General features: G+C 41.8%; 1 protein-coding gene across 2 annotated transcripts in view; it reads left to right on the top strand.

The window, feature by feature from the left end:
- The window catches only part of PTPRH (protein tyrosine phosphatase receptor type H), a 152,728-nt gene that overhangs the window by 98,465 nt on the left and 26,781 nt on the right, over positions 1-27,482 (top strand). The window contains exons 3-9 of one of the 2 annotated variants that reach the window (XM_075605448.1): positions 133-393; positions 1,266-1,538; positions 4,835-5,113; positions 6,253-6,531; positions 7,538-7,813; positions 23,060-23,338; positions 24,316-24,591. In XM_075605448.1, coding sequence (XP_075461563.1) covers positions 133-393; positions 1,266-1,538; positions 4,835-5,113; positions 6,253-6,531; positions 7,538-7,813; positions 23,060-23,338; positions 24,316-24,591 — 1,923 coding nt within the window. The remainder of the gene's footprint in view (positions 1-132; positions 394-1,265; positions 1,539-4,834; positions 5,114-6,252; positions 6,532-7,537; positions 7,814-23,059; positions 23,339-24,315; positions 24,592-27,482) is intronic. The other variant, XM_075605449.1, reaches the window with a different exon arrangement.

Raw genomic sequence — 27,482 nt, forward strand, 5'->3', positions numbered from 1 at the left:
GAATGTTAATTACAGAGGCTGTAAGATGCTCTCATTGTCCTTCATTAGTATTTCTTTTTTAGAAACATTTTCAGCAAGTCATACATTTGTGATAAACTCTTAATTATCTTTCTTCCTATAAAACTCCACCAGATGTTACTGATGTTAGGTTGTACAACCGAACAGAAACCACCTTCACTGTGCAGTGGAAGCCACTTGAAAATATAGGAAATGCAGTTATACGCTATGAGGTAGAACTAAGGAACAGCAGTGCGATCGTAGACAGAAGGAACACCTCCAACCCATCGTACACTGCGATTAATCTGCTGCCTGGAGTAACATACAACATAACGATCCACGCTGTCAATGGAACGTTTAATAGGTCTGAAGGCAAATCCCTAGAAGTAACAACATGTAAGTGAGATATTAACTGAATTATAAATAGTGAATACATAATGTATGTTATATTTAGAATATAATCTATGTATGCTGAAAACTTCCAGTAGTTAGAAAGAAGACTAACAGTACTTTAAACATTTTGTTGACGGAAGCAATACTGTGTGTCAATCCGGCGGAGAAAGAGTACATGGTGTAGATATTTAATTTAATATCAGGAATCGTATTTGTGTAAATCCTGTTTTCAATATGTTTGTGCCATTTTCTGAGCTACCGAGACCTAAAAATACGGTCTCGGTGTTGGACTTAATGGCCAACAGGATTTAATTTTAGAAAATAAATGTCAATAATCTGCTTCGTCTTCAGTATTTGAAACAGAATAAAAATGCTTTAGGATCAAGGTTTAATCCTATTTCTACTTTATAGACAATAGTTTAAAATGGGATTGTGGATCAGTTTAGATAAATAAATTATAACAGAGATGGCATGATAATTATACAATTTGACTTGTTAATCAGGATGAAAAAATAAAATACATTTTTTTTTGTATCTGTGAAAAGTATATTTAACTAAAAAAATTAAACGAATGTATATTTCAGTGGAAAAATGAGAATCAATATTCTGCAGGCCTCTGGCAGTAAAGGGGTTAATGTGTGTCATTCACCTTATATACAGGGAATAAGTACAATTGTTTATCATTTGATTGTTTCCGGTACCTTCCCTCCCTTGTTTTCTACCTGCATCCACTCTCAGTACAATCCCGCGTGTTTTCTGTCCCTTGTTTTGTCTGACACTGACTTATCTCATTCCTGATTTTTCTTCTTTATTCAGCTGGAGACAAACTATGAAATGTGTGTTTGAAACCTTTTTTTACTTTTTCCCCCACCAAGTGCCTTCCAGAGTCACTGACTTCACTGAATCTGGCAGAACGGAAACTTCTGTGACTCTTAAATGGAAACCGCCCACGGATGAAAATGAAGCTACGTATAGTTATACTGTTGAAGTACTACAAGATAGCTCAGTGAAGCAGAATCAAAGTATAAAAGGCAACTCTACAGTGGTATTGGGGTTATCACCTGGCGTAAATTACAATTTCAGAATCTACACCGTGACCTCAAATCAGATCGTGAGCTCTAGATATAATGATATACAAGTGACAACAAGTAAGTTTCTGTTTATCGATTCCTAAAAATGTCCAATGAGTATTATCTATCCCTCTGTATTCGTATTCAGTTCTGTTGTCCCTTTTCTTACTTTTCCATTTCATGACATACTTTCCATAGGTAAATTAAACTTTCCTCTCTTGATCAAGTGCAATATTTAATTTGATGCAACATTTAGGGGCCTATTCTCCTAGCTTCAATAACCAACTCATCGAGGATTTTGAGCAGTTATCCCTTAATTTTGCTAGGTAGCTATTTAGAAAGCCTCGATGATTTGGCCAAATCATATGGGGAAGAAATGTTTTCAAGATTTCTCGCTCCTGCTCAAACACATCAACACATCAACATAGCGCCATTATGATAAAATCACGGTATTCTAGTAGCCTCGAGAAGCTGATCGGGGCTCTGGAATAGCGAGTTTATTGAAGATTTCATCTCGGCAGCCCTTGGGTGTCGAGATGGGATCTGAGAGCTGAGATCTGAAGCTGAAGCCGAGGGTCTCCGAGCTGATACACATTAATACCAGCTCCTGGAGACCCCCAGCTTCCATCCTATGCAATAAAAATACATTTACAGGCAGCTTCATAACCTCAGCGGCTAACCGCTAAGGCAATGAAAGGGTTAGCTACCAGTGCCCCGTTTATTGTGGGTAGCAGGAGTGGGTGAAGGTGGTATTTGTCCATGGTGGGTGTTTAGGCCTTGCGGGGGGTTGCAGGAGGAGTTAACCCTTTCATTACCTTAGGGGCCTGTAACTCGGGAATCAGGGGGTCCCCGGACCTGAAATCAATGCGGTTCCACTCCGGAGACCCCCTGATCCCACACACTAGTATTCAAATGTAAATAAAAACTCTGCGCTCGCCTGTGAGAGCCTGTGCAGGGAGAGGCGGCTCTCTCTGTGCAGCTCAGATTGTGAGAAGATCGCAGGGGGAGAACTTCTGAGATCACTTTGCTGCTACGCCTCACGGTTTTGGCATTTTCTTGCCTCACGGTTTGAGATTGTTTCAGATTCTTTCTGAATACCGTGATAACACAAATGACAAACCGTTCGATGGGAACATGTCAAACCGGTTGATAGGAACATGTACAACCGTTCGATGGGAACATGTCAAACCGTTCGATGGGAACATGTCAAACCGTTCGATGGGAACATGTCAAACCGTTCGATGGGAACATGTCAAACCGTTCGATGGGAACATGTCAAACCGTTCGATGGGAACATGTCAAACCGTTCGATGGGAACATGTCAAACCGTTCGATGGGAACATGTCATACCGTTCGATGGGAACATGTCAAACCGTTCGATGGGAACATGTCAAACCGTTCGATGGGAACATGTCAAACCGTTCGATGGGAACATGTCAAACCGTTCGATGGGAACATGTCAAACCGTTCGATGGGAACATGTCAAACCGTTCGATGGGAACATGTCAAACCGTTCGATGGGAACATGTCATACCGTTCGATGGGAACATGTCAAACCGTTCGATGGGAACATGTCAAACCGTTCGATGGGAACATGTCAAACCGTTCGATAGGAACATGTCAATCTGTTCGATAGGAACATGTCAAACCGTTCGATAGGAACATGTCAAACCGTTCGATGGGAACATGTCAAACCGTTCGATGGGAACATGCCAAACCGTTCGATGGGAACATGCCAAACCGTTTGAGATAGCAGCAAAGTCATTGAAGCTACTAGAATAGGCCCCTTAGAGTTCTTAATAGGTGATAGGGTAAAGTAGGGCACTGAGTTAAATATACCTTAAGTACCACATTTTGTTATTAAGTTCACAGATATGGCTCCCTATATGATTTTAAATGTTGTTTTCTGGAAGCTCCTTAGATGTACATAAGACACGGCCTCCAAATATTATTGAGTGGCACAACAACCAAACACCTACAGGAAGTGTGCATGAAGTATTGTTTAACTCGTCCTCTACATTTTAGTTGGGTCGCTTCACATCATGTGATTATAGTCTGATAAAACTATGATCCTTCAAGCGTTCCATGTTTATAACAATTTACCCCTCCTTGGTAGTGTTCAAAGCAGTGAAGAAAAAGTATTGGTGCTGTGCTTGATACGAGAAAAAAAACAAAAAAAACCTTTACTTGTTAAATGTTGGAGAAAAGGCATTTGGACCATATATTAGAAAGATACATACAATATTTATGTTTTGAAATCAGAAAGGGAGAGAGGCTTCCTAAAATAAATCCATATATCTTTAAATATAAATGTAAATGTGGAAATAAAAAAGAAGTGGTTCTCTGGGACTGAAAATCAAAAAGTAGGTGTAATCTGTCTTTATGACGTACAGTAGGGACAGTGTGGCTTGTGTATTAAAGAGAGAGCCGCTTGTTTCCCCGACCAGTTGACGGTGACCCAGTTATAGGTTAACTGGCCATCTCCAGGCTGTAAAATAGCTGCCAACCTTGCTAATATGAAACCCTGTGTTAGTGATCTGTAGAGTAATGTTTATTAGGTCGTTGTGTAGTTTCTGTCTATGTGACTCCTTGTATACTTGGACCACTAACAATAGTTGAGTGGCTAGTATACATGAGTCAGGAACTAGCCATTGTGTAGAGCGAGGTGCTGGTTCCCTGGACAATGGTGTGGTAGAGAAGCTGAGCCCCCCTGCTGGGGAGGTACATGTTCAGATTGGTCCGTCCGATCGAGCCCCTGGCTCCTGATTGGCTCAGCAGAGGAAAGGTCTCGGCTGATTGGTCAGCACCCATTTCTACATGATTCTAGATGGTGACCAGGAAACTATACAAGGCAATGTCGATCATGGCTCCACAGTTCATGGTTGGTTTCAGTGATTAGAGGCCAACTGGAAAACTGAACTGTGGACCAGGGATGGTTATCCCTAGTTACTGGGGTTGTGATCGGACGGATCAAGGTGGCATCTAAGGTAAGCTTGCTTCGGTAGCACCCTACACCTACCGAGCTAGGAGTCCCCTGCACCCCGAGTTTGTGGTAAGTTATTTCCTTGCTTGTGCTCTGTGTTGCTCCCTGTTGGCTCCAACCAGTATTTAACCTGCGTTGTTTAACTTTCTCATTCTGCCTGGTGTTTGCTATTACTGTTACAAGTCTACCATGACACTCTTGTACCATCACACTTTTAGCACTTCTCTTGGTGCAATTTTAATTATTCTCTGTGCTCATCTTCAGATGTGCATGTTTGCTTAACAGTATTTACTCTAGCCCACCTCATCCCGGTCCCTAATATATGATTTTATGTCGGGTAGCTCCATAAGGTAGCTCTGAAATATGCATTTGAAACTTTTTTCCCTACAAGGACCATCAATTGTCAGTGACTTCAGTGTAACTGGGCAGTCAATAAACACTGTGACATTATCATGGACAACTCCCAACTATACAAATGCAGAGAGCTATACATACTGGATAATAGTAACAACCAACAACACAATTGTGAAGAATATTACCACAGAGAAAAATGCTAACCATACTGAGGTGAAAAATTTACAACCTGGAGTGAACTACACATTCAACATTTACACTGTGACTTCCGATAACGTCTACAGCTCTGACAGTGCATCCACAAAAGCAACTACAAGTAGGTTAATTATATGGATTTAATTAAATTACATAAGGGGCAAAATTGCACTTTTACACCCCAGTGCTCTGTACTTTGTATTCTTCTATTCTGTTCATAGTATATTTAATAAAACATTTTCTTTTTATACCTTTCACATCTTTTCTATGTAGTCCTGGGTCTTCGGTCTTAGAGGGTAAAATACAGAGCTTTCTGGTGTAAGATGCCCACATCTAGGTTCTTCTATAGATATTGTAATGTAGATGTTAAAATTGTCTACCATTTGTGGGAGGATGTAATAAGCACTTATTAAATGGCACTTGCTCTGAGAAACGCTCCTCCATTGGGTTATGTATCAAAGGCTGCAAAATTGGAACACTAAAATTAGCACGGATAGACCAAACATCTGTAATTGGGAACCGAGACCTGGGTCCTAACCCTGTCAGCTCGATTCCCATTGGTCAGTTCTGATTTCCCACGCTCACCAGGGACCGCCCCTTAGGCTGTCCATGGGCGCTATCACCGCCCACGACTGATCCATCAGTCTGGTCTAGCCTCCGGCTCCTGATTAACTCAGCGGAAGAAAGGTCTCTGCTGATTGGTCAGCGCCCATTTCTAAACGATTCTAGATGGTGGCCTGGAAACTATACAAGCCGATGTTGACCAGAACTCCACAGTTCATGGTTGGTTTCAGTGACTAGAGGCCAACTGGAAAACGGAACTGTGGATCACGGGGTGGTTATCCCTAGTTACTGGGGTTGTGATTGGACGTATCTAGGGTAAGCTTGCTTTGGTAGCACCCTACACCTACCGAGCTAGGAGTCCCCTGCATCCCGAGTTTGTGGTAAGTTACTGCCTTGCTTGTGCACTCCGGCCAGAATAAACCTGCGTTATTTAACTCTCTCATTCTGCCTGGTGTTTTCTATCCCTGTTAAAAGTCTACCATGGCACTTTTGTACCATCACACTTTGAGAACTGCTCCTTGGTGCAATTTTAATTATTCTCTGTGCTCATCTTCAGAAGTGCATGTTTGCTTAACAGTATTTACTCTAGCCCACCTCACCCCGGTTCCTAATATATGATTTGATGTCAGGTAGCTCCATATCATGCAAACAGAAGAAAAGCTCTGAAATATGCATTTTAAACTTTTATCCACCAAGGACCATCAACAGTCAGTGACTTCGGTGTAACTGTGCAGTCAATAAACACTGTGACATTATCATGGAAAGCTCCCCACGACACAAATGCAGAGAGCTATTCATACTGGATAACAGTAACAACCAACAACACAATTGTGAAGAACTTTACCACAGAGAAAAATACCATCCGTACTGAGGTGAACGAGTTGCAACCTGGAGTGAACTACACATTCAACATTTACACCGTGACTTCCGATAACGTCTACAGCTCCGACAGTGAATCCACCAAAGCAACTACAAGTAGGTTAATTATATGGATTTAATTAAACTACCCAAGGGGCAAAATTGCACTTTTATACCCCAGTGCTCTGTACTTTGTATTCTTCTATTCTGTTCATAGTATATTTAACAAAACGTTTTCTTTTTATACCTTTCACATCTTTTCTATGTAGTCCTGGTACTTTTTGTGGGTCTTTGGTCCTAGAGGGTAAAATACAGAGCTTTCTGGTGTAAGACGCCCACATCTAGGTTCTTCTATAGATATTGAAATGTAGATGTTAAAATTGTCTACCATTTGTGGGAGGATGTAATGAGCAGTTATTAACTGGCACTTGCTCTGAGAAACGCTCCCCCATTGGGGTTATGTATCAAAGTCTCCTGGCTGCAAAATTGGTACATTAAAATTAGCACAAATGGACCAATGAAAAAAGTGCCAAAGGATACAATGGGATTTTTGATTTAGTAGGTACTGTATGGTGCAGATTTTTCCGTATATGAAAAAGAAGGAAAAGCTGAGGGACAATATTGAATCATATTTATATCTTGAATATATTCTGAAGATCATTGTTTAAATGTGATTGGGAATCATTCTACATAAATAAACCATTACAAAGTGTACATGATAATTTTACAATAGACTTTGTAATCAAGATAAACAATGACAAGTAGGTGTGTCAATTTTGTGCAAAATATATTTCAAATGTTAATCTAATGTGCATTTGAGTAGAAAGATCAAATGCAATATTCTGCAGGCCCGCTGGCAGCCAAGGGGTTAATGTTTGTCATTCAGCGAACTGACACCTTATACACAGGGAATAAGTGCAATAGTTCATTGTGTTATTGTTTCACGTACATTTCCTTCCTCATTTTCTACCTGCATCTAATCTCAGTACAATCCCGCGTGTTTTCTGTTCCTTGTTTTGTCTGCCACTGAATTATCTCATTCCTGATTTTTCTTCTTTATTCAGCTTGAGACAAACTATGAAATGTGTGTTTGAAACCTTTTTTTACTTTTTCCCCCTCCAAGTGCCTTCCAGAGTCACTGACTTCACTGAATCTGGCAGAACGGAAACTTCTGTGACTCTTACATGGAATCCGCCCACGGATGAAAATGTAGCTACATATAGTTATACTGTTGAAGTACTACAAGGTAGCTCGGAGAAGCGGAATATTACAAGCATAACGGGCAAATCTACAGTGGTATTGGGGTTATCACCTGGCGTAAATTACAATTTCACCATCTACACCGTGACATCAAATCAAATCGTGAGCTCTAGATATAATGATATACAAGTGACAACAAGTAAGTTCATGTTTATCGATTCCTAAAAATGTCCAATGAGCATTATCTATCCCTCTGTATTCGTGTTCAGTTCTGCTCTCCTTTTTCTTACTTTCCCATTTCATGACATACTTTCTATAGGTATGTATCAGTGTTTCCCCCACCCTCTGGGAGACTGCCATTACTGGTTGTGTGGTGCATGATACCTGCTGGTAACAGGAGGGCTGAGCTGTCTGCCGGTGGTATGGGGACACAGGATCAGGTTTCTGGAGTACATTACCCACATGGTTCTCTAGCAGTGCAGCGCCTCCATCTTCCGCAGGCTCCAAGATGAATGGAGGCAATCTCCTACGGTAGAAACACTCCCTCTCCTCCCAGTAAGATCACACCCAAGCGGAGGTATATGCAAACAGGAACGGTCTTTATTGATTACACCACAACATATCAGTGGTCTGCCCAATCACAGCTTCTCAGGATCAGCTATCCACTGCATGATGGTCCCTGGACACCACTACAGGTCAGGGCCCCTGCAGCTGTCCTAGCTCTTCTCGACTCCCCTATCAGGAGTCAGGGTATAGGTCCACATTCACTCTCCCCCAAGGGGTAGAGGAACAGGGAAGGCCCCAATCTCAGGATCGCTGTGTGCGACCTGCCTCACTCAGTGGGGAGAGGCACTTTCTAATTTTTGGGCGGCACCATCCTTAAGAACAGCTGGGAAGAGTGCATCAGGTCTGTCCCATGAGTGGGCATGCTCAGCCTGATGTCACCGCCTCCCACTGTCACTCAAGTGCAGCTCCAAGGAGGGGAAAATCCCATGTGGACTACTGGCAGCCTGATTCTACCAGGGCTTATTGCCAGGAGTAGGGCAGATTAGTAGCCACAGGTGGCATGGCTGCATCCTCCCTCTGGTGGAAACTCCAACGGCCCCGCTTGGACCCTAAATTTCGTAGGCACCATCATTCAATGTCTAACCTAGTGTAACGGGTGCTCACCACAAACAGGACGGGATCGTGAGGCTGAGGTGGGGATATTGGTATACACCGACCTACAACCGTGTAACCGTGTCCGGAGTGCAGAGTGGTAGTCATGTAGCCGGGTCAGGGTAGTAGAGGTCAGGTTGGTCGTGATACTCGCCATGGTCAGGATTGGAGAAGTCGGATGGTCATTGTGCGTAGCCGGGGTCCAGGAGTAGAGAAGGTGGGAGTCCAAATACAAGCCGTGGTCAAGGGTCAGAGAAGGCAAAGGTCCAGGTACAATCCGAGGTCAGGGTACTATGAGAAGACAAGACAATGAAAGGCAGCAGGGTGCTTGAGGCAAGCACTAAGTCCCAAATAGCAATGGTTATCCTCAGCCAACTTGCAGCAGGGATGGCTGAGCATATAAAGGACAGGCAACCAATGGCAGGGCTGCACAAGGCTGTGAGCAATGAGTGTTTAGAGGTATTCTGTCCACTGGTAAGCAGGGGCGGAGTGTACCGCAGGTGTGGAGTAATTGTGGATAGAATTAACTCCACACGTCTCACTGGTAATGCGGCACTGGCGCATAGTCAACTGAGCACGAGGAACGTTCTCCGTGGCATCAAGGGGCGCATTGCGGGGGCGAGGGGCCTAAGCCAGATCCAGGTAGGCGTAGTGCAGCGCCTGTGCACAACCTAAGTGTGAGGCGCATCACCCGTCTCGTCACGGGATGCGTCACGCGGCCGGGACCGAAGCCCAATCCTTACACCTACAGAACAGTAGAGATAAAACAGTATGTTACTCATTACAACACATGATACATACTTGTGGCAATACGGTAGAACATAATTTAATGCAGCATTCCATTAATTACCCAGGTTCCTCCCAACATGGAGAACCTATCACTTAATAGTAATGCTCAGGGTCTGGTTTGCTGACTAGTGCCCTAGTACTGTCGGGCACAGTAACTGAAAACACCCTCTTAGGGTGGTCTGAGCACAGCATGATCCACCTGGTTTAAAGCGAGAGTATAACGATATTCTTGGTAGCATACTGAACACCCACAACCAGGCAATACTTTTGGCAGGGATGATAGGGGTCTGGGAGTTACTAGGAGATACTGCTCCTGACGAAGCTGTGAGTAACAGCGAAACGCGTAGAGCCTTGCTGCAGCTGCCTTCACGAGAAGACGCCAGACGCTGGAACTCCCCTACAGACCTCCCTCCGGCACGTCACAATTCATTTCCCAGCTGATGCGATCGATCGCGAGAGGGAAGTGACGTCAGACGCCACTGTCGACGGCGCGGCTGGACATACAGGAGGATCGGGAGAGCAAATACAATACTACAAACATCTATACTATACACCGAAAGATACCTTTATGTATACAATGTATATGTACAAAGTGTGAGTACATTCATTTACCCATTACTTCTATAAAAGCCATTGTTTTCTGCAATCTGCACCATTGGGTTTTTATCTCTTCCCTTTTGTACTGCTACATGGGATTCTGAGTCTCTTCAACTCTGGAAAAGCCCAAACGGTGGGAGAAAAGTCTGGGGAACAATTGATAACACCAGTACCAACAATCCACACAACTTCTGACTAAGTCAGATACAGGCTTTAAATATTCTTAATTGCTGTAAGTAGAATTGCCCCAAGAGCCAAGAACTACATCAGACCTACATTTGAATTAACACGCTGCACAATTATTGTTTTTTATGTTTTTTATTTACATGATGTGTCACTGACTGGAGCGCTCCCTTTCCAATCCAAACTAAGGGGTCTGGGAGTGTCATGCCAGGACAATTTTTTAAATAATTTCCCGGAGCTGTCATCCCCTTCTTCTGCACTATACAAATTCTCGTCTAAGACCTCAGAATCCCAATTCTCTCCAGAACAATGGGACCCCACATTTTCTTCTGATCCCACCTAGGAATCTTGTGAAGCATTTCTTCCCTTTATTTATTTATAAAATGTTTTACCAGAAAGTAATACATTGAGAGTTACCTCTCGTTTTCAAGTATGTCATGGGCATAGAGTTAAGATGACAAATAATACATGGTTACAGATACATAGTTATAAGTGAACAGGGTATACATTATATACAAGACATTGCATGCACAGTTAGAGATAATATATATTATTTGCGTATGTAACCAGACCAGATTAAAATGTGAGATAGCTTTAGTTTTGAAAGAACTTTGACTGGTGGTGGCTGTGAGAGTCTCCGTTAGATTGTTTCAGTTTTGGGGTGCACAGTAAGAGAAGGAGGAGCGGCCGGATACTTTGCTGAACCTTGGAACCATGAACAGTCTTTTTGAGTCAGATCTCAGATGATAAGTGAGTGTGTTAGGGGTGAGGCGCTTGCTCAGGTAGACGGGTATCTTGCCCAGAAAGTATTTGAAGGCAAGACAGGAGAGATGAATTTTGAGCCTAGACTCAAGTAATGACCAATCTAGTTCTTTGAGCATTTCGCAGTGATGCGTGTTGTAGTTGCATTGGAGAACAAAACGGCATATTGAATTGCAGAGGGTATCAAGTTTGCTAAGGTGGGTTTGGGGTGCCGAGCCGTATACAATGTCCCCATAGTGGATAATTGTCATTAGCATCTGCTGTGCGATACACTTTCTGACCAGCAGACTTAGGGAGGATTTGTTCCTGTAAAGTACAACTAGTTTGGCATAGGTTTTTGATGTCAGGGTATCAATGTGCATCCCGAATGTTAAATGGGAGTCAAACCATATGCCCAAGTATTTAAACTAGTAACAGGAGTTACCAATAGAGGAAGGGGACATTTTTCCAGTCTTTTATTCATAACACAATATAATAAACAAGCACAACAGATTTGTGCCATACTGTATTACATAAACATTGGGATACGCTCAAGCTGGACCCAGATCTTCGATCAGTGATACATGGGGGTCCAAGATTGGTGTTTAAGAAGGCCAAATCTTTGGATTCATATTTATCCCCCACTTTATTCAATTCCTCTCTGGATAATACTCGACTACGGGGTTTTCCCAAGGGCTCCTATAAGTATAGACACTGCATTATGTGTCGGTTTGCAATTCCCAAAAACAAAAGTTTCCCACAGCTCAAGGTCTCGCTATCAGATTACAACTTTTATTAACTGTCACACAAGTTTTGTGATCTATTTGTTGAGATTTGGGTGTGAGAAGAGATAAGTTGGACGTAGCATGAGACCATTCAAGTCAGGAATCATAGAACAGGTTCAGCTGATCAAGAAGAAAGATCTGACACACCTGTTTTCAAGACATTTCTCAACTTATCCCCAAGGGGACATACACAACTTTACATTCATGGATCTACAACATGTTCCATCACACAAACGGGGTGGAGATAGATTAAATACCTTGAATAAACGTGAGATGTTTTGGATCTTCACATTAGACACACTAGACCCGATAGGCATGAATGTTTAGTGGGAATTGAAGCACTTCCTATAAGATTTAACATTGTTTTCTAATTTTTTTCCTTAATTATCTCATGAGTTATATTTATTCTTACGGGTTATTATATACATTACACAAAACATGTTTTTTATATTTATGGTTTCTAGTTCTACTATACACTCAAATACATATCTTCTTTTTTTATTTTTTCATTAATTATTGTTATGTTTATATTTACATTATTAATTCAATATTATTTATTGTTTTTTTTTTTATCATCATATTTCATTCAATGTTTATATAGGTTTGTCACATTAAAGTGTTACTTTCTATTAGGTCAGTGTATTTTTATACACCTTATTTATGTTTGGGATTCAACGCAATTGATGATTGTCACAGTTTTATTCATGTCATTATGCACACATTCACTTATATGCATCTTAATTATATATAATTTCTATATCCATTACTATTTACAGTATATAACACATATGTTTTCATTTCTGTTTTGTCCTATTTTTTCTTATTTTGGTTAGATGTTTTTTTCTGTCTTCATTCTGTATCATTTTTTAAATTAATTTTCATATATTTTTATTTCATTTAATTCATCAGTGTATGTATGTATGTGTGTATATATATACTCAGTATATATACTGAGTTAAGTTATGGTGAGTAAAAAAAGTGCCAAAAACCCTCCACAGCCAAGCAAATATGCAAATGTAAATACAACTGTATGCTCATCTGCATGTCTTAGGCAGGTCTGCAACCCCGCCTTTCACCATTATCACCCAGCACACAGCACTTCCACTGCAGCAAAGGATTCTGGGAAATGACATGCAAATGAGCACACAGTGCCACTTTTTGCTTCAAAAACCATTTTTAACATGGTTCCCTATAGGCTTAAGCTTGCTGCATGGTCACAGCTGCTTAAGCCTATAGGGAACCATGTTAAAAATGGTTTTTGAAGCAAAAAGTGGCACTGTGTGCTCATTTGCATGTCATTTCCCAGAATCCCTTGCTGCAGTGGAAGTGCTGTGTGCTGGGTGATAATGGTGAAAGGTGGGGTTGCAGACCTGCCTAAGACATGCAGATGAGCATACAGTTGTATTTACATTTATATACACACACACACACACACACACACACACACACACACACACACACACACACACATATATCTCTGTTAGACGGCACTCTGAATAGTGATGTATAGTGGTGGTGCTAGTCCCATATAGATAATGTAAATAATATTACCCCCTTTGAGAAAGGTCCCGCTCCGGGACTGAAACGTCGGATTGGGCGTCTTTTTGTATATGCCTAATACAATGATTTTTGAATTACTGGATGTGAGTGCTGTCTCTTCTTACCGGAAGCGAGAATGGTAATATATATACTGAGTTAAGTTATGGTGAGTAATAAAGTGACAAAAACCCTCTAAGACATGCAAATGAGCATACAGTATATTTACATTTGATATATATATATATATAAATAAAGCAGAAAATAGCCGTGTTAGTCCAGTTGCGATAGTGCAGAATAAATGAGTTCTTCAGTATTAGGTGATACCTTTTTTATTGGACTAACAATTTATGTCATAGGACAAGCTTTCGAGAGTTCTCCTCTCTTCTTCAGGTCAAGCAATACTGATATACAAAGGATTCAATGGCTAATACAGTGTAGAGAGAGGAAAAAAAACAACAGATATTTACTGTAGATAAGTTAGGGTGTTAAGTGTTTTAAGCCAGGGGACTGTGTCAAAGAAATGTGGGGAGGGGAAGGGATGCTGGGGGGGAGAGAAAGTGTGGATAAGAATAGAGGCAAGCAGGATAATTACAAACAATTTTGATAGGGTGTGAGAAAACCCATGTCCGCATTAAGTCCTTTGGTTTTGGTGTCAAAGAGTCTTATCATTCTGAGTTCAAATGTTTTCCGTTCTTGGGTGCTTTTAAATATTCCATTGAGGATTTTGATTTTTAAATCATTTATGGAATGATCTGGTTGTGAGAAGTGATGCCCCACAGGTGAGCAGTATCTTCCTTCTTCGTGATGGAGTATAGAGTGTCTGTGCATATTCATTCTTCCTTGTAGTTTTTGGCTGGTTTCCCCAATGTAGCAGCCTTGGTCACGTTTGTTGCACTGAATCATATACACAATATTTCTGGATGTGCAGCAGTATGATCCTTTAACATTGAATGTTCTATGGTTGTGACTGGCTGTGGGATCTTGGCAAATGTGTTTGCAGCGTTTGTTGCTGCACGGTTTTGTGCCATTATCCATGCTTCAAACACTTAACACCCTACCTTATCTACAGTAAATATCTGTTGTTTTTCTTCCTCTCTCTACACTGTATTAGCCATTGAATCCTTTGTATATCAGTATTGCTTGACCTGAAGAAGAGAGGAGAACTCTCAAAAGCTTGTCCTATGACATAAATTGTTAGTCCAATAAAAAAGGTATCACCTAATACTGAAGAACTCATTTATTCTGCACTATATATATATATATATATATATATATATATATATATATATATATATATATATAATCAAAAAATAAATAGATGATACCGTTCTGTGGCTAACGAAATGCTTTTATTTGTGCGAGCTTTCGAGATACACTGATCTCTTCTTCCGGCGATGTTACAATGAATGAAGCAAGGATAACTTAAAAACAGTGTCTCTTGGAATGTTATCTGTGCTTGTCCTTCCCCCGGTGTGGATGTGTTTTATGGCTAGAGGTGTCAAAGGGTAACTGAAAGCAAGTGAAGAAAGAGTGTGTATGTGTATCAGTGTGAATAAAAATGAATGGAGAGCCCACAGTATAAACAGTGCTCTACACAAGGTGTGTGTGGAGTGAGAGGGATATAAATGGTGTGGGTGGGTGTGGAAATGTGAGAGTTTGTAGCACAACTAAAAGTGTGTGTGGATACTATGTGGTCCCTATTGGTGTATATGGATGGAAAAATAAGGAGTATTAGTATGTGTGAGAGACAGCTGTGTGTGCATACATATAGCACAGTATATACAGACATGGCCTTTAGCGCTCATGGGAAGAGAGTTCGCTAGTGTCAGTAATGACTCATAAAATTTCGATCTCTGTTTAGGCCACTGCTAAGTGTCCCGAACAGTTGCATAAATTTGTATTCATGCAACCGTCTCTCTTTCGGGGTTTTAAGATTACCATTGAGTATGGCAACCCTCAGATCGTTCATCTTATGGCCAGAGTCAGAGAAATGTTCGCCAACAGGACTGTCTCTTGTTCCGCGTGTGATGCTGTGGCGATGCAGGTTCATTCTCTTGTTTAGCCCCTGTCCTGTCTCACCTATGTAGTAGCAGCCCCCTGGGCATTTCATGCACATGATGAGGTACACGACATTGCTGGAGGAACAGGTGAACCCTCCTCTGATTTTGTATTCCCGATTCTTGTGTGGTATTTGTATTGTGTCCGCTGTGTAGAGCATTGCGCAGGTTTTGCATCTTGGGTCCTGGCATGGTTTTGTCCCGCATTCAGTTGTACTGCTGAATACTTTACTCCTCACCATAATATTCTTGAGATTATGGGGTTGTCTGTATGATAATAAGGGTGCTTCAGGGAAGACCTGTTGCAGTCTTTTATCTTCCTGGAGGATGGGTTGTAGTTGCAGTCTTGTATCTTCCTGGAGTATCTTCAGCAGTACAACTGAATGCGGGACAAAACCATGCCAGGACCCAAGATGCAAAACCTGCGCAATGCTCTACACAGCGGACACAATACAAATACCACACAAGAATCGGGAATACAAAATCAGAGGAGGGTTCACCTGTTCCTCCAGCAATGTCGTGTACCTCATCATGTGCATGAAATGCCCAGGGGGCTGCTACTACATAGGTGAGACAGGACAGGGGCTAAACAAGAGAATGAACCTGCATCGCCACAGCATCACACGCGGAACAAGAGACAGTCCTGTTGGCGAACATTTCTCTGACTCTGGCCATAAGATGAACGATCTGAGGGTTGCCATACTCAATGGTAATCTTAAAACCCCGAAAGAGAGACGGTTGCATGAATACAAATTTATGCAACTGTTCGGGACACTTAGCAGTGGCCTAAACAGAGATCGAAATTTTATGAGTCATTACTGACACTAGCGAACTCTCTTCCCATGAGCGCTAAAGGCCATGTCTGTATATACTGTGCTATATGTATGCACACACAGCTGTCTCTCACACATACTAATACTCCTTATTTTTCCATCCATATACACCAATAGGGACCACATAGTATCCACACACACTTTTAGTTGTGCTACAAACTCTCACATTTCCACACCCACCCACACCATTTATATCCCTCTCACTCCACACACACCTTGTGTAGAGCACTGTTTATACTGTGGGCTCTCCATTCATTTTTATTCACACTGATACACATACACACTCTTTCTTCACTTGCTTTCAGTTACCCTTTGACACCTCTAGCCATAAAACACATCCACACCGGGGGAAGGACAAGCACAGATAACATTCCAAGAGACACTGTTTTTAAGTTATCCTTGCTTCATTCATTGTAACATCGCCGGAAGAAGAGATCAGTGTATCTCGAAAGCTCGCACAAATAAAAGCATTTCGTTAGCCACAGAACGGTATCATCTATTTATTTTTTGATTATTGAAGCTCGGCTAACACGGTACTGATACCTCTACATATATATATATATATATATATATATATATATATATATATATATATATATATATGCACACACACACATTCTCTACATATATATTTCTTTCAATATTAATAATTTCCTTCACATATAGTTTTTATATACCCTGTAACCGCTCCTATGTTCCTAGTTCACTCTGTGCATTCACTGCAGATAACCAAACTATGCAGTTTGTTCTTTCATACAGTACTGTATGTGAGTGCCATTACCTTTGAGACTTATATAGATAACGTTGGCCATTTGGGTCCTCTGCATCCATGCTCATTTCAGTCATTTCCTCACTAGAACATTTATGATCATTACAGATTTTTGTTTTCCACTTGGTCGCTATATTTTATGAATACATATTCAGGTTTTGTTTTTACATATTATTATTTGTTAGTCTCCCTTTTTAAAATAGTTTATTAGCACACATTGTGTTGTTTTTATTTTACATGTAGTTTAGTTAAGTTGTTAGGTTGTTCTTATAGATTGTCGTTTCGTTTCCCTCAATAGCGGACTCTTGCACACATTGTATTTCCTTTCAGGAGATACTTTGTAGCATCCGGCTTAGACGGACACTTTTTTTGTCGACCCGTTTCTGGCGCTCGTTCCCGCCACAAATCCGCTATTTAAGGACACACATTATAATATGTTGTCACTGTTTGATGAAGCACCTGCACAGGAGCGAAACGCGCCAGAGGACCTTTCTCTTTGATATGTGCTAAGTGTGGGTAACCGGTGCATCAAAATATATGCGTCCCAATAATAAATGATGATTCTTCCATAGGGAACACTGCAATATGGTGGTGAGCAATGATAACATACCCTAATAGGGCAAGGGACTAGTACCTAGTGCTAGCCAGCACAATGAACAGTACAGAGATTGTCCCAACCATAATAACTAGGCATGGTATGTAAGAGAACACTCACTTTTAATTCCAGAGGAGCAGTCCCATCAGGTATCCTGAACAGCGTGCAATCCACCAAATAGGAGAAGTAGAATGAGTGAACAAAGGCAGTGCACTGCCAGCAAATAATGGAGGAGGCTAATGGTAGAAAAAAAAAATATTTTAATGAATGAAGGGATCAATCATCAACCCTGGATCACCCAGAAAACCCTCACCTACGCGTTTCAGGCCGTGCGCCTTTATCAAGGTACCTTGAGAAAGGGCGCACGGCCCAAAACGCGTAGGTGAGCGTTTTCTGGGTGATTCAGGGGTGATGATTGATCCCTTCATTCATTAAAAGATTTTTTTTTTTTCCTACCCTTAGCCTCCTCCATTATTTGCTGGCAGTGCACTGCCTTTGTTCACCCATTCTACTTTGATATGTGCTGCTTAACAGCACAATAAATAGTTTTTATATCTTTTTGTTTGTCTCTGCTAGCTGGCAGGAAGCACGCACACACTGGGAACCATCCACCAGGACTTTCATGTTGTGAGTGTTACCTTATACACTTGTTTTATTCGCTGTGCCAGCTAGATATTGTCACATGCGGTGGGACCCTTGCGGTTGATTTCAGCGGGGTGGGTTCCGGAGGACACACTCAATCAGTGAGTTCCCCACACCTGCACCTTCGCTTTTCTCCCCCAGTTACTGGCCAGATAGCACCCTATTTATCTACACACCTTTGGGCATTTCAGGTGCAGCTCTAACATTAATACCATTTATTGCTTCACGGTTCCTATACATTTCCCTAGTTAAACCACCCTGTTATATATATGTGGTGTAGCGCAGACCAACGCCTCCTGTAGCCTTCACCTGGACTTGACTTGCAGTGGGACCTTCGGTGGCATGTTTTTGCTACCTCATCACATCTAGCAGTTAGACCACCTCCTACCTAACTCTGGCGATTCAGACCATATATATGAGCTAAGTATTGGTGCACATGTTTACTGACATGTTTGTCCTTTGATAGTTAGGGGGGAGGGTCACAGTTAATATCCTTGGAAAGGTGGGTTTTCCTCTTGCCTTTGACTAGTACACATACAGATGAGTACTTTTTTTATTTTTATCACTGCAGTTTGTTTCTGGGGTTCATTGTCAAGCATGTTGCTGCTATAGGGACTAGTGGGGAGGCTATAATTTACAGTGCTAATATTGACCGTCCGGTCATTGGTTACCCTGGGAACTCTTGTACCCAGAGTGACTCGCATTATAGGTATTATCTCCTTCATTTTTGGTATCCCTGATTTTGTATCCCAGGACTGCTGTCATTAATTTTCGGTCCATTATTATTCCTATTGTCCACAGGAGGTTTTGTTGTTTGGTCTGTTTTCATGTTTGTCATTTGTTTATTTTTGTTGTGTTAGATGTAGATTTATAATAAAATTGAATTTTGGTAATTGAATCTGTCTGTATCTGATTGAATCTGTTACAAGACACATCTGAGTGCTTTTAATAGGGGTTCCTGTGTTCTTTTTTGTGTCCTATGTCATATATATATACAGGCATACCCCGCATTAACGTACGCTATGGGACCGCAGCATGTATGTAAAGCGAAAATGTACTTAAAGTGGAGCACTCCCTTTTTGCCACTTATCGACGCATGTACTGCACTGCAATCGTCATGTACGTGCATAACTGATGTAAATAACGCATTTGTAACAGGCTCTATAGTCTCCCCGCTTGCGCACAGCTTTGGTGCAGGTAGGGAGTTCAACTTTGCTGTTCAGGACGTGCTGACAGGCGCATGCGTGAGCTGCTGTTTGACTATTGGGCGATATGTACTTACTCGCGAGTGTTCTTAAAGTGAGTGTCCTTAAAGCGGGGTATGCCTGTATATATATATATATATATGTAGCCATGATGTAAAATGGTCTGCAGTTTCCTCTCCTGCTGGCAGTAAACCTGGTAAGTTACAGGGATGCCAGCAGTAATCATGGAGGTTTGCCCTCACACCCTGGTGAGGTGCCCTATGTATGGATGGGAGTGGCTTCATACTCTGAGTCCACCATTAGTGACATCAGAGATGTGCCTGCCTCCTGAGATATATAAGGCACAGCACTGATCAAAGTTAGTGTGTTGGAGAAGGGAGCAAGTCTGCGTTGAGACTTGGGAGTGGGTGGCACACTAGTGCGGTAACTAGTGGGCCCATTCTATGTTAAGTAACATCTAGCTGTCAAGCCATACTGTGTCCAGGGACCTGGCACAGGGGTGATCTCCCTGAGGGGAGAGGGGATCCCACTCCATTGGGAGGGTGTACCTTTGAAAGGATAACACAGCAAGATGTGTGGCTAGGAGAAACTCACTGTAAGGGGCAGTTGGCCCGCACCGTAAGCCACAATAAAGCAACCTTGATGAAAGACATCTTCATGTGTGGGTCTGGAATTACTCTACACATGATGGCACCACAGAGGAGTTCCTCATCAGAACCATCTCCTTGCGGACGCAGAGATCCTGATGAGGTGGAGGCGCTGCACTGGATATAGGTAGGACTCATGCACACTACCTCAGCTGCCTGTCTGGGTTGGCATTCCCCACACAACATCATGCGGGAGACTCAGGAGTCCTGTTGCCAACAGGTGCACCACCAGACACAACCATGTAATGGGGACTGGTTAGACCACAGGGGCCAATGTGAGATTGGGTGGGTCAGGCTAGGCCAGAAAATCCGTTACATATATATATATATATAGTTGTGGATTACAAGTTTTTTGATGCACTGGATTTAGGACTGGTTCCTTTATATACTCGTAACTGGGAGTTGTAGTTCTTATTTTGTTGAAAAAAGAATGGGTGCAGAACAGCGCTAATGATATAACAATTGAAAATATAAATATAATTATAATATATATAGGCAGCCAGGTGAATAACTGGTGGTACAACCAGTCAGAGTGACAAAACAAAAAAAGGGGTAACCGGCGCCAGAGGGGTAAAATATCAAACCAATTGGGGTGTGAAGTCCAAATGCAGTCCTTGAGATGATGGAATATGATGATTCTCCCCTCAACGGGATATATGTGGAAAGAAGAGAAAAGAAAAACAGATAATGGTGCAGTAAATCAACACTGGGGGGGTGGACAAAGACTGACAACATGAGACATACAAGACATACAAACGTAAAACACTAGCACGGCCTTAATACTAATAAAAAGCAAATTTATTTGGGTGTGGAAGGTACATGAACTGCATCCGGAGGGGTAAAATTACAACCCTACTCACAAGATGCTGGAAAGGTTAAGGCAACGAACTGGATGCATGCAGCTTGGCTCTCAAGATGGCGACCGGAGCACTCTGCTTGGCGTCTACACGTGACCGGGATGGAAGGCAGGTGACTCGGATGACGGGGCCTCTAGCCGGACGTGACGTCTCCTCCGCTGTAGTCCCACCACAGGCTCACTTACTCCAATCCTCCTCAGCAACCGCGATATCGCCGCAAATCGGTTGTAGCACTTTGAAGACTGCAGATTTCTCCTCTTGGGACTGCAGACTTCACCACGATCTGGAAACACTCTAAAAACTCGAAACTTCCCGACGCGTTTCGTACGCATCCCTTGAAGAAGTACGCGCAGGCGTACGAAACGCGTCGGGAAGTTTTGCGTTTTTAGAGTGTTTCCAGATCGTGGTGAAGTGTGCAGTCCCAAGAGGAGAAATCTGCAGTCTTCAAAGTGCTACAACCGATTTGCGGCGATATCGCGGTTGCTGAGGAGGATTGGAGTAAGTGAGCCTGTGGTGGGACTACAGCGGAGGAGACGTCACGTCCGGCTAGAGGCCCCGTCATCCGAGTCACCTGCCTTCCATCCCGGTCACGTGTAGACGCCAAGCAGAGTGCTCCGGTCGCCATCTTGAGAGCCAAGCTGCATGCATCCAGTTCGTTGCCTTAACCTTTCCAGCATCTTGTGAGTAGGGTTGTAATTTTACCTCTCCGGATGCAGTTCATGCACCTTCCACACCCAAATAAATTTGCTTTTTATTAGTATTAAGGCCGTGCTAGTGTTTTACGTTTGTATGTCTTGTATGTCTCATGTTGTCAGTCTTTGTCCACCCCCCCAGTGTTGATTTACTGCACCATTATCTGTTTTTCTTTTCTCTTCTTTCCACATATATCCCGTTGAGGTGAGAATCATCATATTCCATCATCTCAAGGACTGCATTTGGACTTCACACCCCAATTGGTTTGATATTTTACCCCTCTGGCGCCGGTTACCCCTTTTTTTTTTTTTTTTAGTTCTTATTTTGTTGTTTCAACCTGGTGGACATTTGCAATATTGCATCCAACATGCATTTCCATAAGGACAAGATCTCTTAATGCTACATATCCTAGCCAGGCACCGATGAACTGGTCTAATAATTGTATGCTTGGGACACTAGCCATAGTTATGTGGCTAGCATACAATGAGTCAGGCACTTGCCATTGTGTAGGGCCAGATGCAGGTTTCCTGGACAATGGTAAGGTAGAGAAGGGTGAGCCCCCTGCTGGGGAGGGATATGTTCTTAAAGCGGAGTAATGTTCTATCCCCGGCAACCAGGCGTAAACCCCTGCAGGAAGTATTGATCTGTAGTTGGGAACCGAGCCCTGGATACTAGCCCTGTCGGTTTTGACAGTCCTGCCGAGCCCCTGGTTTCTGATTGGCTCAGCGGACGGAATGTCTCCGCTGATTGGTCGGCACCCGGTTCTACATGATTTCAGATGGAGGCTGGGAAACTATACAAGCCAATGCCAATTAGGGCTCCACAGTTCATGGTGGATCTCTGTGACTAAAGGCCAACAGGAAAAGTGAACTGTGGACCAGGGGTGGTTATCCTTAGTTACAGGGATTGAGATCGAATGGATCATGGTGGCATCTAGGGTAAGCTACCTTTAGCAGCACCGTACACATACCGAGCTAGGAGTCCCCTGCACCCTGAGTTTGTGCTAAGTTACTTCCTTGTTTGTGCACTGTGCTGCCCCGTGTTGGCTCCGGCCAGAATAAACCTTCGTTATTTAGCTCTCTCATTCTGCCTGGTGTTTGCTATCCCTATTAGAAATCTACCATGGCACTCTTGTACCATCACACTTTGAGCACTGCTCTTTTGTGCATTTTTTATTATTCTCTGTGTTCCTTATCTCTGTGCTCATCTTCAGATGTGCATGTTTGCTTAACAGTATTTACTCTAGCCCATCTCCTCCCAGTCCCTCATATATGATTTTATGTCAGGTATCTCCATATCATGCAAACAGAAAAAAAGCTCTGAAATATGTATTTTAAAACTTTTTTCCCTCCAAGGACCATCAATAGTCAGTGACTTCGGTGTAACTGTGCCGTCAATAAACACTGTGACATTATCATGGAATACTCCCAACGACACAAATGCAGAGAGCTATACATACTGGATAACAGTAACAACCAACAACACAATTGTGAAGAACTTTACTACAGAGCAAAACACCAACCGTACTGAGGTGAAAGAGTTGAAACCTGGAGTGAACTACACATTCAACATTTACACCGTGACTTCTGATAAAGTCCGCAGCTCCGACAGTGCATTCCAAGAAGCAACTACAAGTAGGTTCTATGTTTATGGATTTCCTCAGGATTCAATGAAATTATCTCAGCTGCAAAATGGTCACTTTTATACCTCCCATGTTCTTTACTTTCTCGTCTTCTCTTCTGTCCATACAAACTTTCTTTATTTAATAATACATTTTCTTGTTATGCCTTTCACACTTTAAGTACTTCTGTAGGTCTTAGGTCCTGTTGTAAGAAGCACACATCTACAGTAGGTTCGTCTACAGATATTGTAATATAAAGTCTTCTATTTGAGGGAGGTGCCAGCAAATATTATGAGCAGACAAACATAATTTAGTCCAGTGTTTTCCAATACTGGGTGGAAGAGGGTGTAATAAGCATATATTCGATGGCACTTGCTCTCAGTGGGGGAACACCAAAATTAGCACTAGATTGTCCAAAGAAAAGGGTCCCATAGGATACAATGGGATGTTCGATTTAGTAAATACGGTGCAGCTTTTTTCCTTATATGAAAAAGGGAAATGCTTGACGGACAAGATTGACTCATATTTATACTTTGAATACATTCTGAAGATGATCGTTTAAAATGTGATTACGGATCACTCTAGATAAATGAACAATCAAAGCGTTTACATGATTTTACAATGGACTTTGTAACCATGATAAACAATAAAAAGTAAATGTGCTTATTTTGTGTGCAAAGTATATTTAACATTTTTAAACTAATGTGCGTTTCAGTAGAAAGATGAAAAGCAATATTCTGTAGGTCCCGCCGGCAGCCAAGGGGTTAATGTTTGTAATTCAGAGAAATTACACCTTATATACAGGGAATAAGTACAATAGTTCATTGTTCCATTGTTGTATTGTTTCACGTACCTTCTCCCCCTCGTTTTCTACCTGCGTCCACTCTCCGTACAAACCTGCGTGTTTTCTGTTCTTTGTTTTGTCACACAGAAATACTATGAAATTTGTGTTTGAATCCTTTTTTTATTTGATTTTTCCCCCCCTCCAAGTGCCTTCCAGAGTCACTCACTTCACAGCACCTGGCAAAACGGAAACTTCTGTGACTCTTACATGGAATCCGCCCAAAGATCAAAATGTAGCTACGTATAGTTATACTGTTGATGTCCTACAAGGTAGCTCAGTGAAGCAGAATATTCCAAGTATAAAAGGCAACTCTACAGTGGTGAGGGAGTTATCACCTGGCGTAAGTTACAATTTCACCATCTACACCGTGACATCAAATCGGATCATGAGCTCTAGATATGACGACATACAAGTGACAACAAGTAAGTTAATGTTTCGGGATTCCTAGAACTGTCTAATGACCATGATCTACCTCTCACTAGTAGAACTCAGTTCGGTTCTCTTCCTTGCTTTCCATTTCAGGACATACTTTCCATACATAAATGTAACTTTCTTGAATGGGTGCAATATCTCATATGATGCAACATATCGAGTTCTTAGTAGGAATACAGCACTGATTCAACTTCATTGGCAGTAAAAAGGAGCACCTGTGCGAGCAGACAAAGCAGGGAGGATTTGTATTAAGAAGACCTTGTCCAGTGTTTTCCAGTGTTGGGAGGAAGGGGTTGTAATCAGCACATGCGAAATGGCTCTTGATCATAGAAAAACTCCCCCCATGGGGGATATTTATCCAAGAGCCAGGTACACTAAGCTCCGTTAAATCAGGTCACATAATGTTAGGTTACCTAAAATAGTAATGGAGAGAGAGATAAAAAGAGGAGTCATCCTTTTGTTCCGTGACTTATATACATCCCCAAACACATCTTTAAAGCGGCACTTCAGGCGACAGAATGTGTTTTTTTTAATGTTTGAAGCAGGGGGGTCACCGTAGCTGAACCTTGTTGATTTCAGCTCTGGGGACCCCTGGTTTCCGAGATACTTATCTCCGTAGGTGCTTCCGGTATCTCTGCGCAGTTTAAAGCTCCCGTGTTGCGTGGGGCGATGGGAAGATACCTGGGATGATGTTGCAGATTCCTATTGGCCCGCAGAACTTTTAGACTTCCTATTGTGAACTCAGCCTGGCGCCTACCGGCAGCACCTACAGAGGTAATTATGTCGGGAAGCAGGGGTTCCCCGGAGTTGAAATCAACGGGGTTCAGGTCTGAAGACCCCCTGATTCAAATTGATTTTTTTTTTTAAACACAAAAATAAAGTGTCGCCTGCAGTGCCGCTTTAAACAACATATGGAGAGATACATGTACACAAAAAGAAACATACCTCATCCTGGGAAATATGCAAATTTAAATAATTTTAATATACTTTACATATCCTAATTAGCATTTATCCCTGCTCTCTAATATTTCAGGATGTGGATGGGAGGAACATTCGGTTTAGGTCATTTTAAATTGCACGTGTTTTTGTGTGCCTATGTACTAACCTGAAATATCTCAATCTGTACTATCAGTGTAAATTAAAAATAATAATAATAATAATATACAGTATATATATATTAACTCCCACTCCACACACACCTTTTGTAAAGCACTGTATACATTGTGGGCTCTCCATTCATTTATATTCACACAGATACACACACACACACACTCTTACATCACTAACTTTCAGGAACCATTTATCACCTCTAGCCATAAATCACATCTACACACGGGGAGGGAAAAGCACAGATAACATTCCAAGAGACACTGTTTTGAAGTATACCCTTTGCTTGCTTCATTCATTATAACATCGCCGGAAGAAGAGATCAGTGTATCTCGAAAGCTCGCACAAATAAAAGCATTTCGTTAGCCACAGAACAGTATCATCTATTTATTTTTTGATTATGCTCAGGGCACTCAAATTGGTAGTCAGGGTGCTTGCAGTGAGTGCAGCCAGGATCACCTCCAGCAACTAAAAATAGATAAAACAAAAATCCAAAAGATCAGCAGAACTCACTGGTTAGTATCAAAAGTAGAACACTTTAATTTATATCACAAGCATCAGTGGTGCATGCAAAACAGGACGGAGCAACGTTTCAGACCTTCCGGTCCTTTCTCAAGCTTCATATAGAGAAATACTATGTTTCTTGCCTTAAATTTGGGACATAAGATCCTACGTTGTGATGGAGACATCAAAATATGTATATTATATATATATATATATATATATATATATGTTATATATGTTATATATATATATATATATATATATATATATATATATATATATATATATATATATAAAACATAATACTGAGTTAAGTTATGGTGAGTAAAAAAAGTGACAAAAACCCTCCACAGGAAAGCAAATATGCAAATATAGCTGTATGCTCATCTGCATGTCTTAGGCAGGTCTGCAACCCCGCCTTTCCCCATCATCACCCAGCATACAGCACTTCCACTGCAGCAAGGGATTCTGGGAAATGACATGCAAATGAGCACACAGTGTCACTTTTTGCCTCAATAACCATTTTTAACATGGTTCCCTATAGGCTTAAGCTTGCTGCATGGTCACAGCTTTGAGCACAGCCAGGGTTAAGGTGCATACCCAGAAAACCACCCACAGACAGCTGTTTCGACCTTGATGGGTCTCATCAGTGTGGGGTTGATTTTACTGGGAATGCAAGAGAGGCTATGGGATAGGCTAAACCATAATACTGAGTTAATTTATGGTGAGTAAAAAAAGTGACAAAAACCCTCCACAGGAAAGCAGCTTAACCCTGGCTGTGCTCAAAGCTGTGACCATGCAGCAAGCTTAAGCCTATAGGGAACCATGTTAAAAATGGTTATTGAGGCAAAAAGTGACACTGTGTGCTCATTTGCATGTCATTTCCCAGAATCCCTTGCTGCAGTTGAAGTGCTGTATGCTGGGTGATGATGGGGAAAGGCGGGGTTGCAGACCTGCCTAAGACATGCAGATGAGCATACAGTTGTATTTACATTTATATATATATATATATATATATAAATAAAAAAATATTTTAGGCGCACAGAAATAGATGCCGCACTTTGTAAGGCCACAAAATGTGCCTTAGCATGGGTGGTAAAGCTGTCAATTATAGCCAGAGCTTCCAAAGTCATTCCCCAGATTGCTTTGCATCCACAGCAACAATGGTTAGACGTGAATTTTGAATCTCCGGCGTAATTGATAGCTATCGCACCCATGCTGCCTGCATACACGGAGGAGCAGTTTGTGTTCCTGCCACAAGCTCTGGACA

Source organism: Ascaphus truei, chromosome 6 (genome assembly GCF_040206685.1).
Source record: "Ascaphus truei isolate aAscTru1 chromosome 6, aAscTru1.hap1, whole genome shotgun sequence".
Classification (NCBI taxonomy): Eukaryota; Metazoa; Chordata; class Amphibia; order Anura; family Ascaphidae; genus Ascaphus; species Ascaphus truei.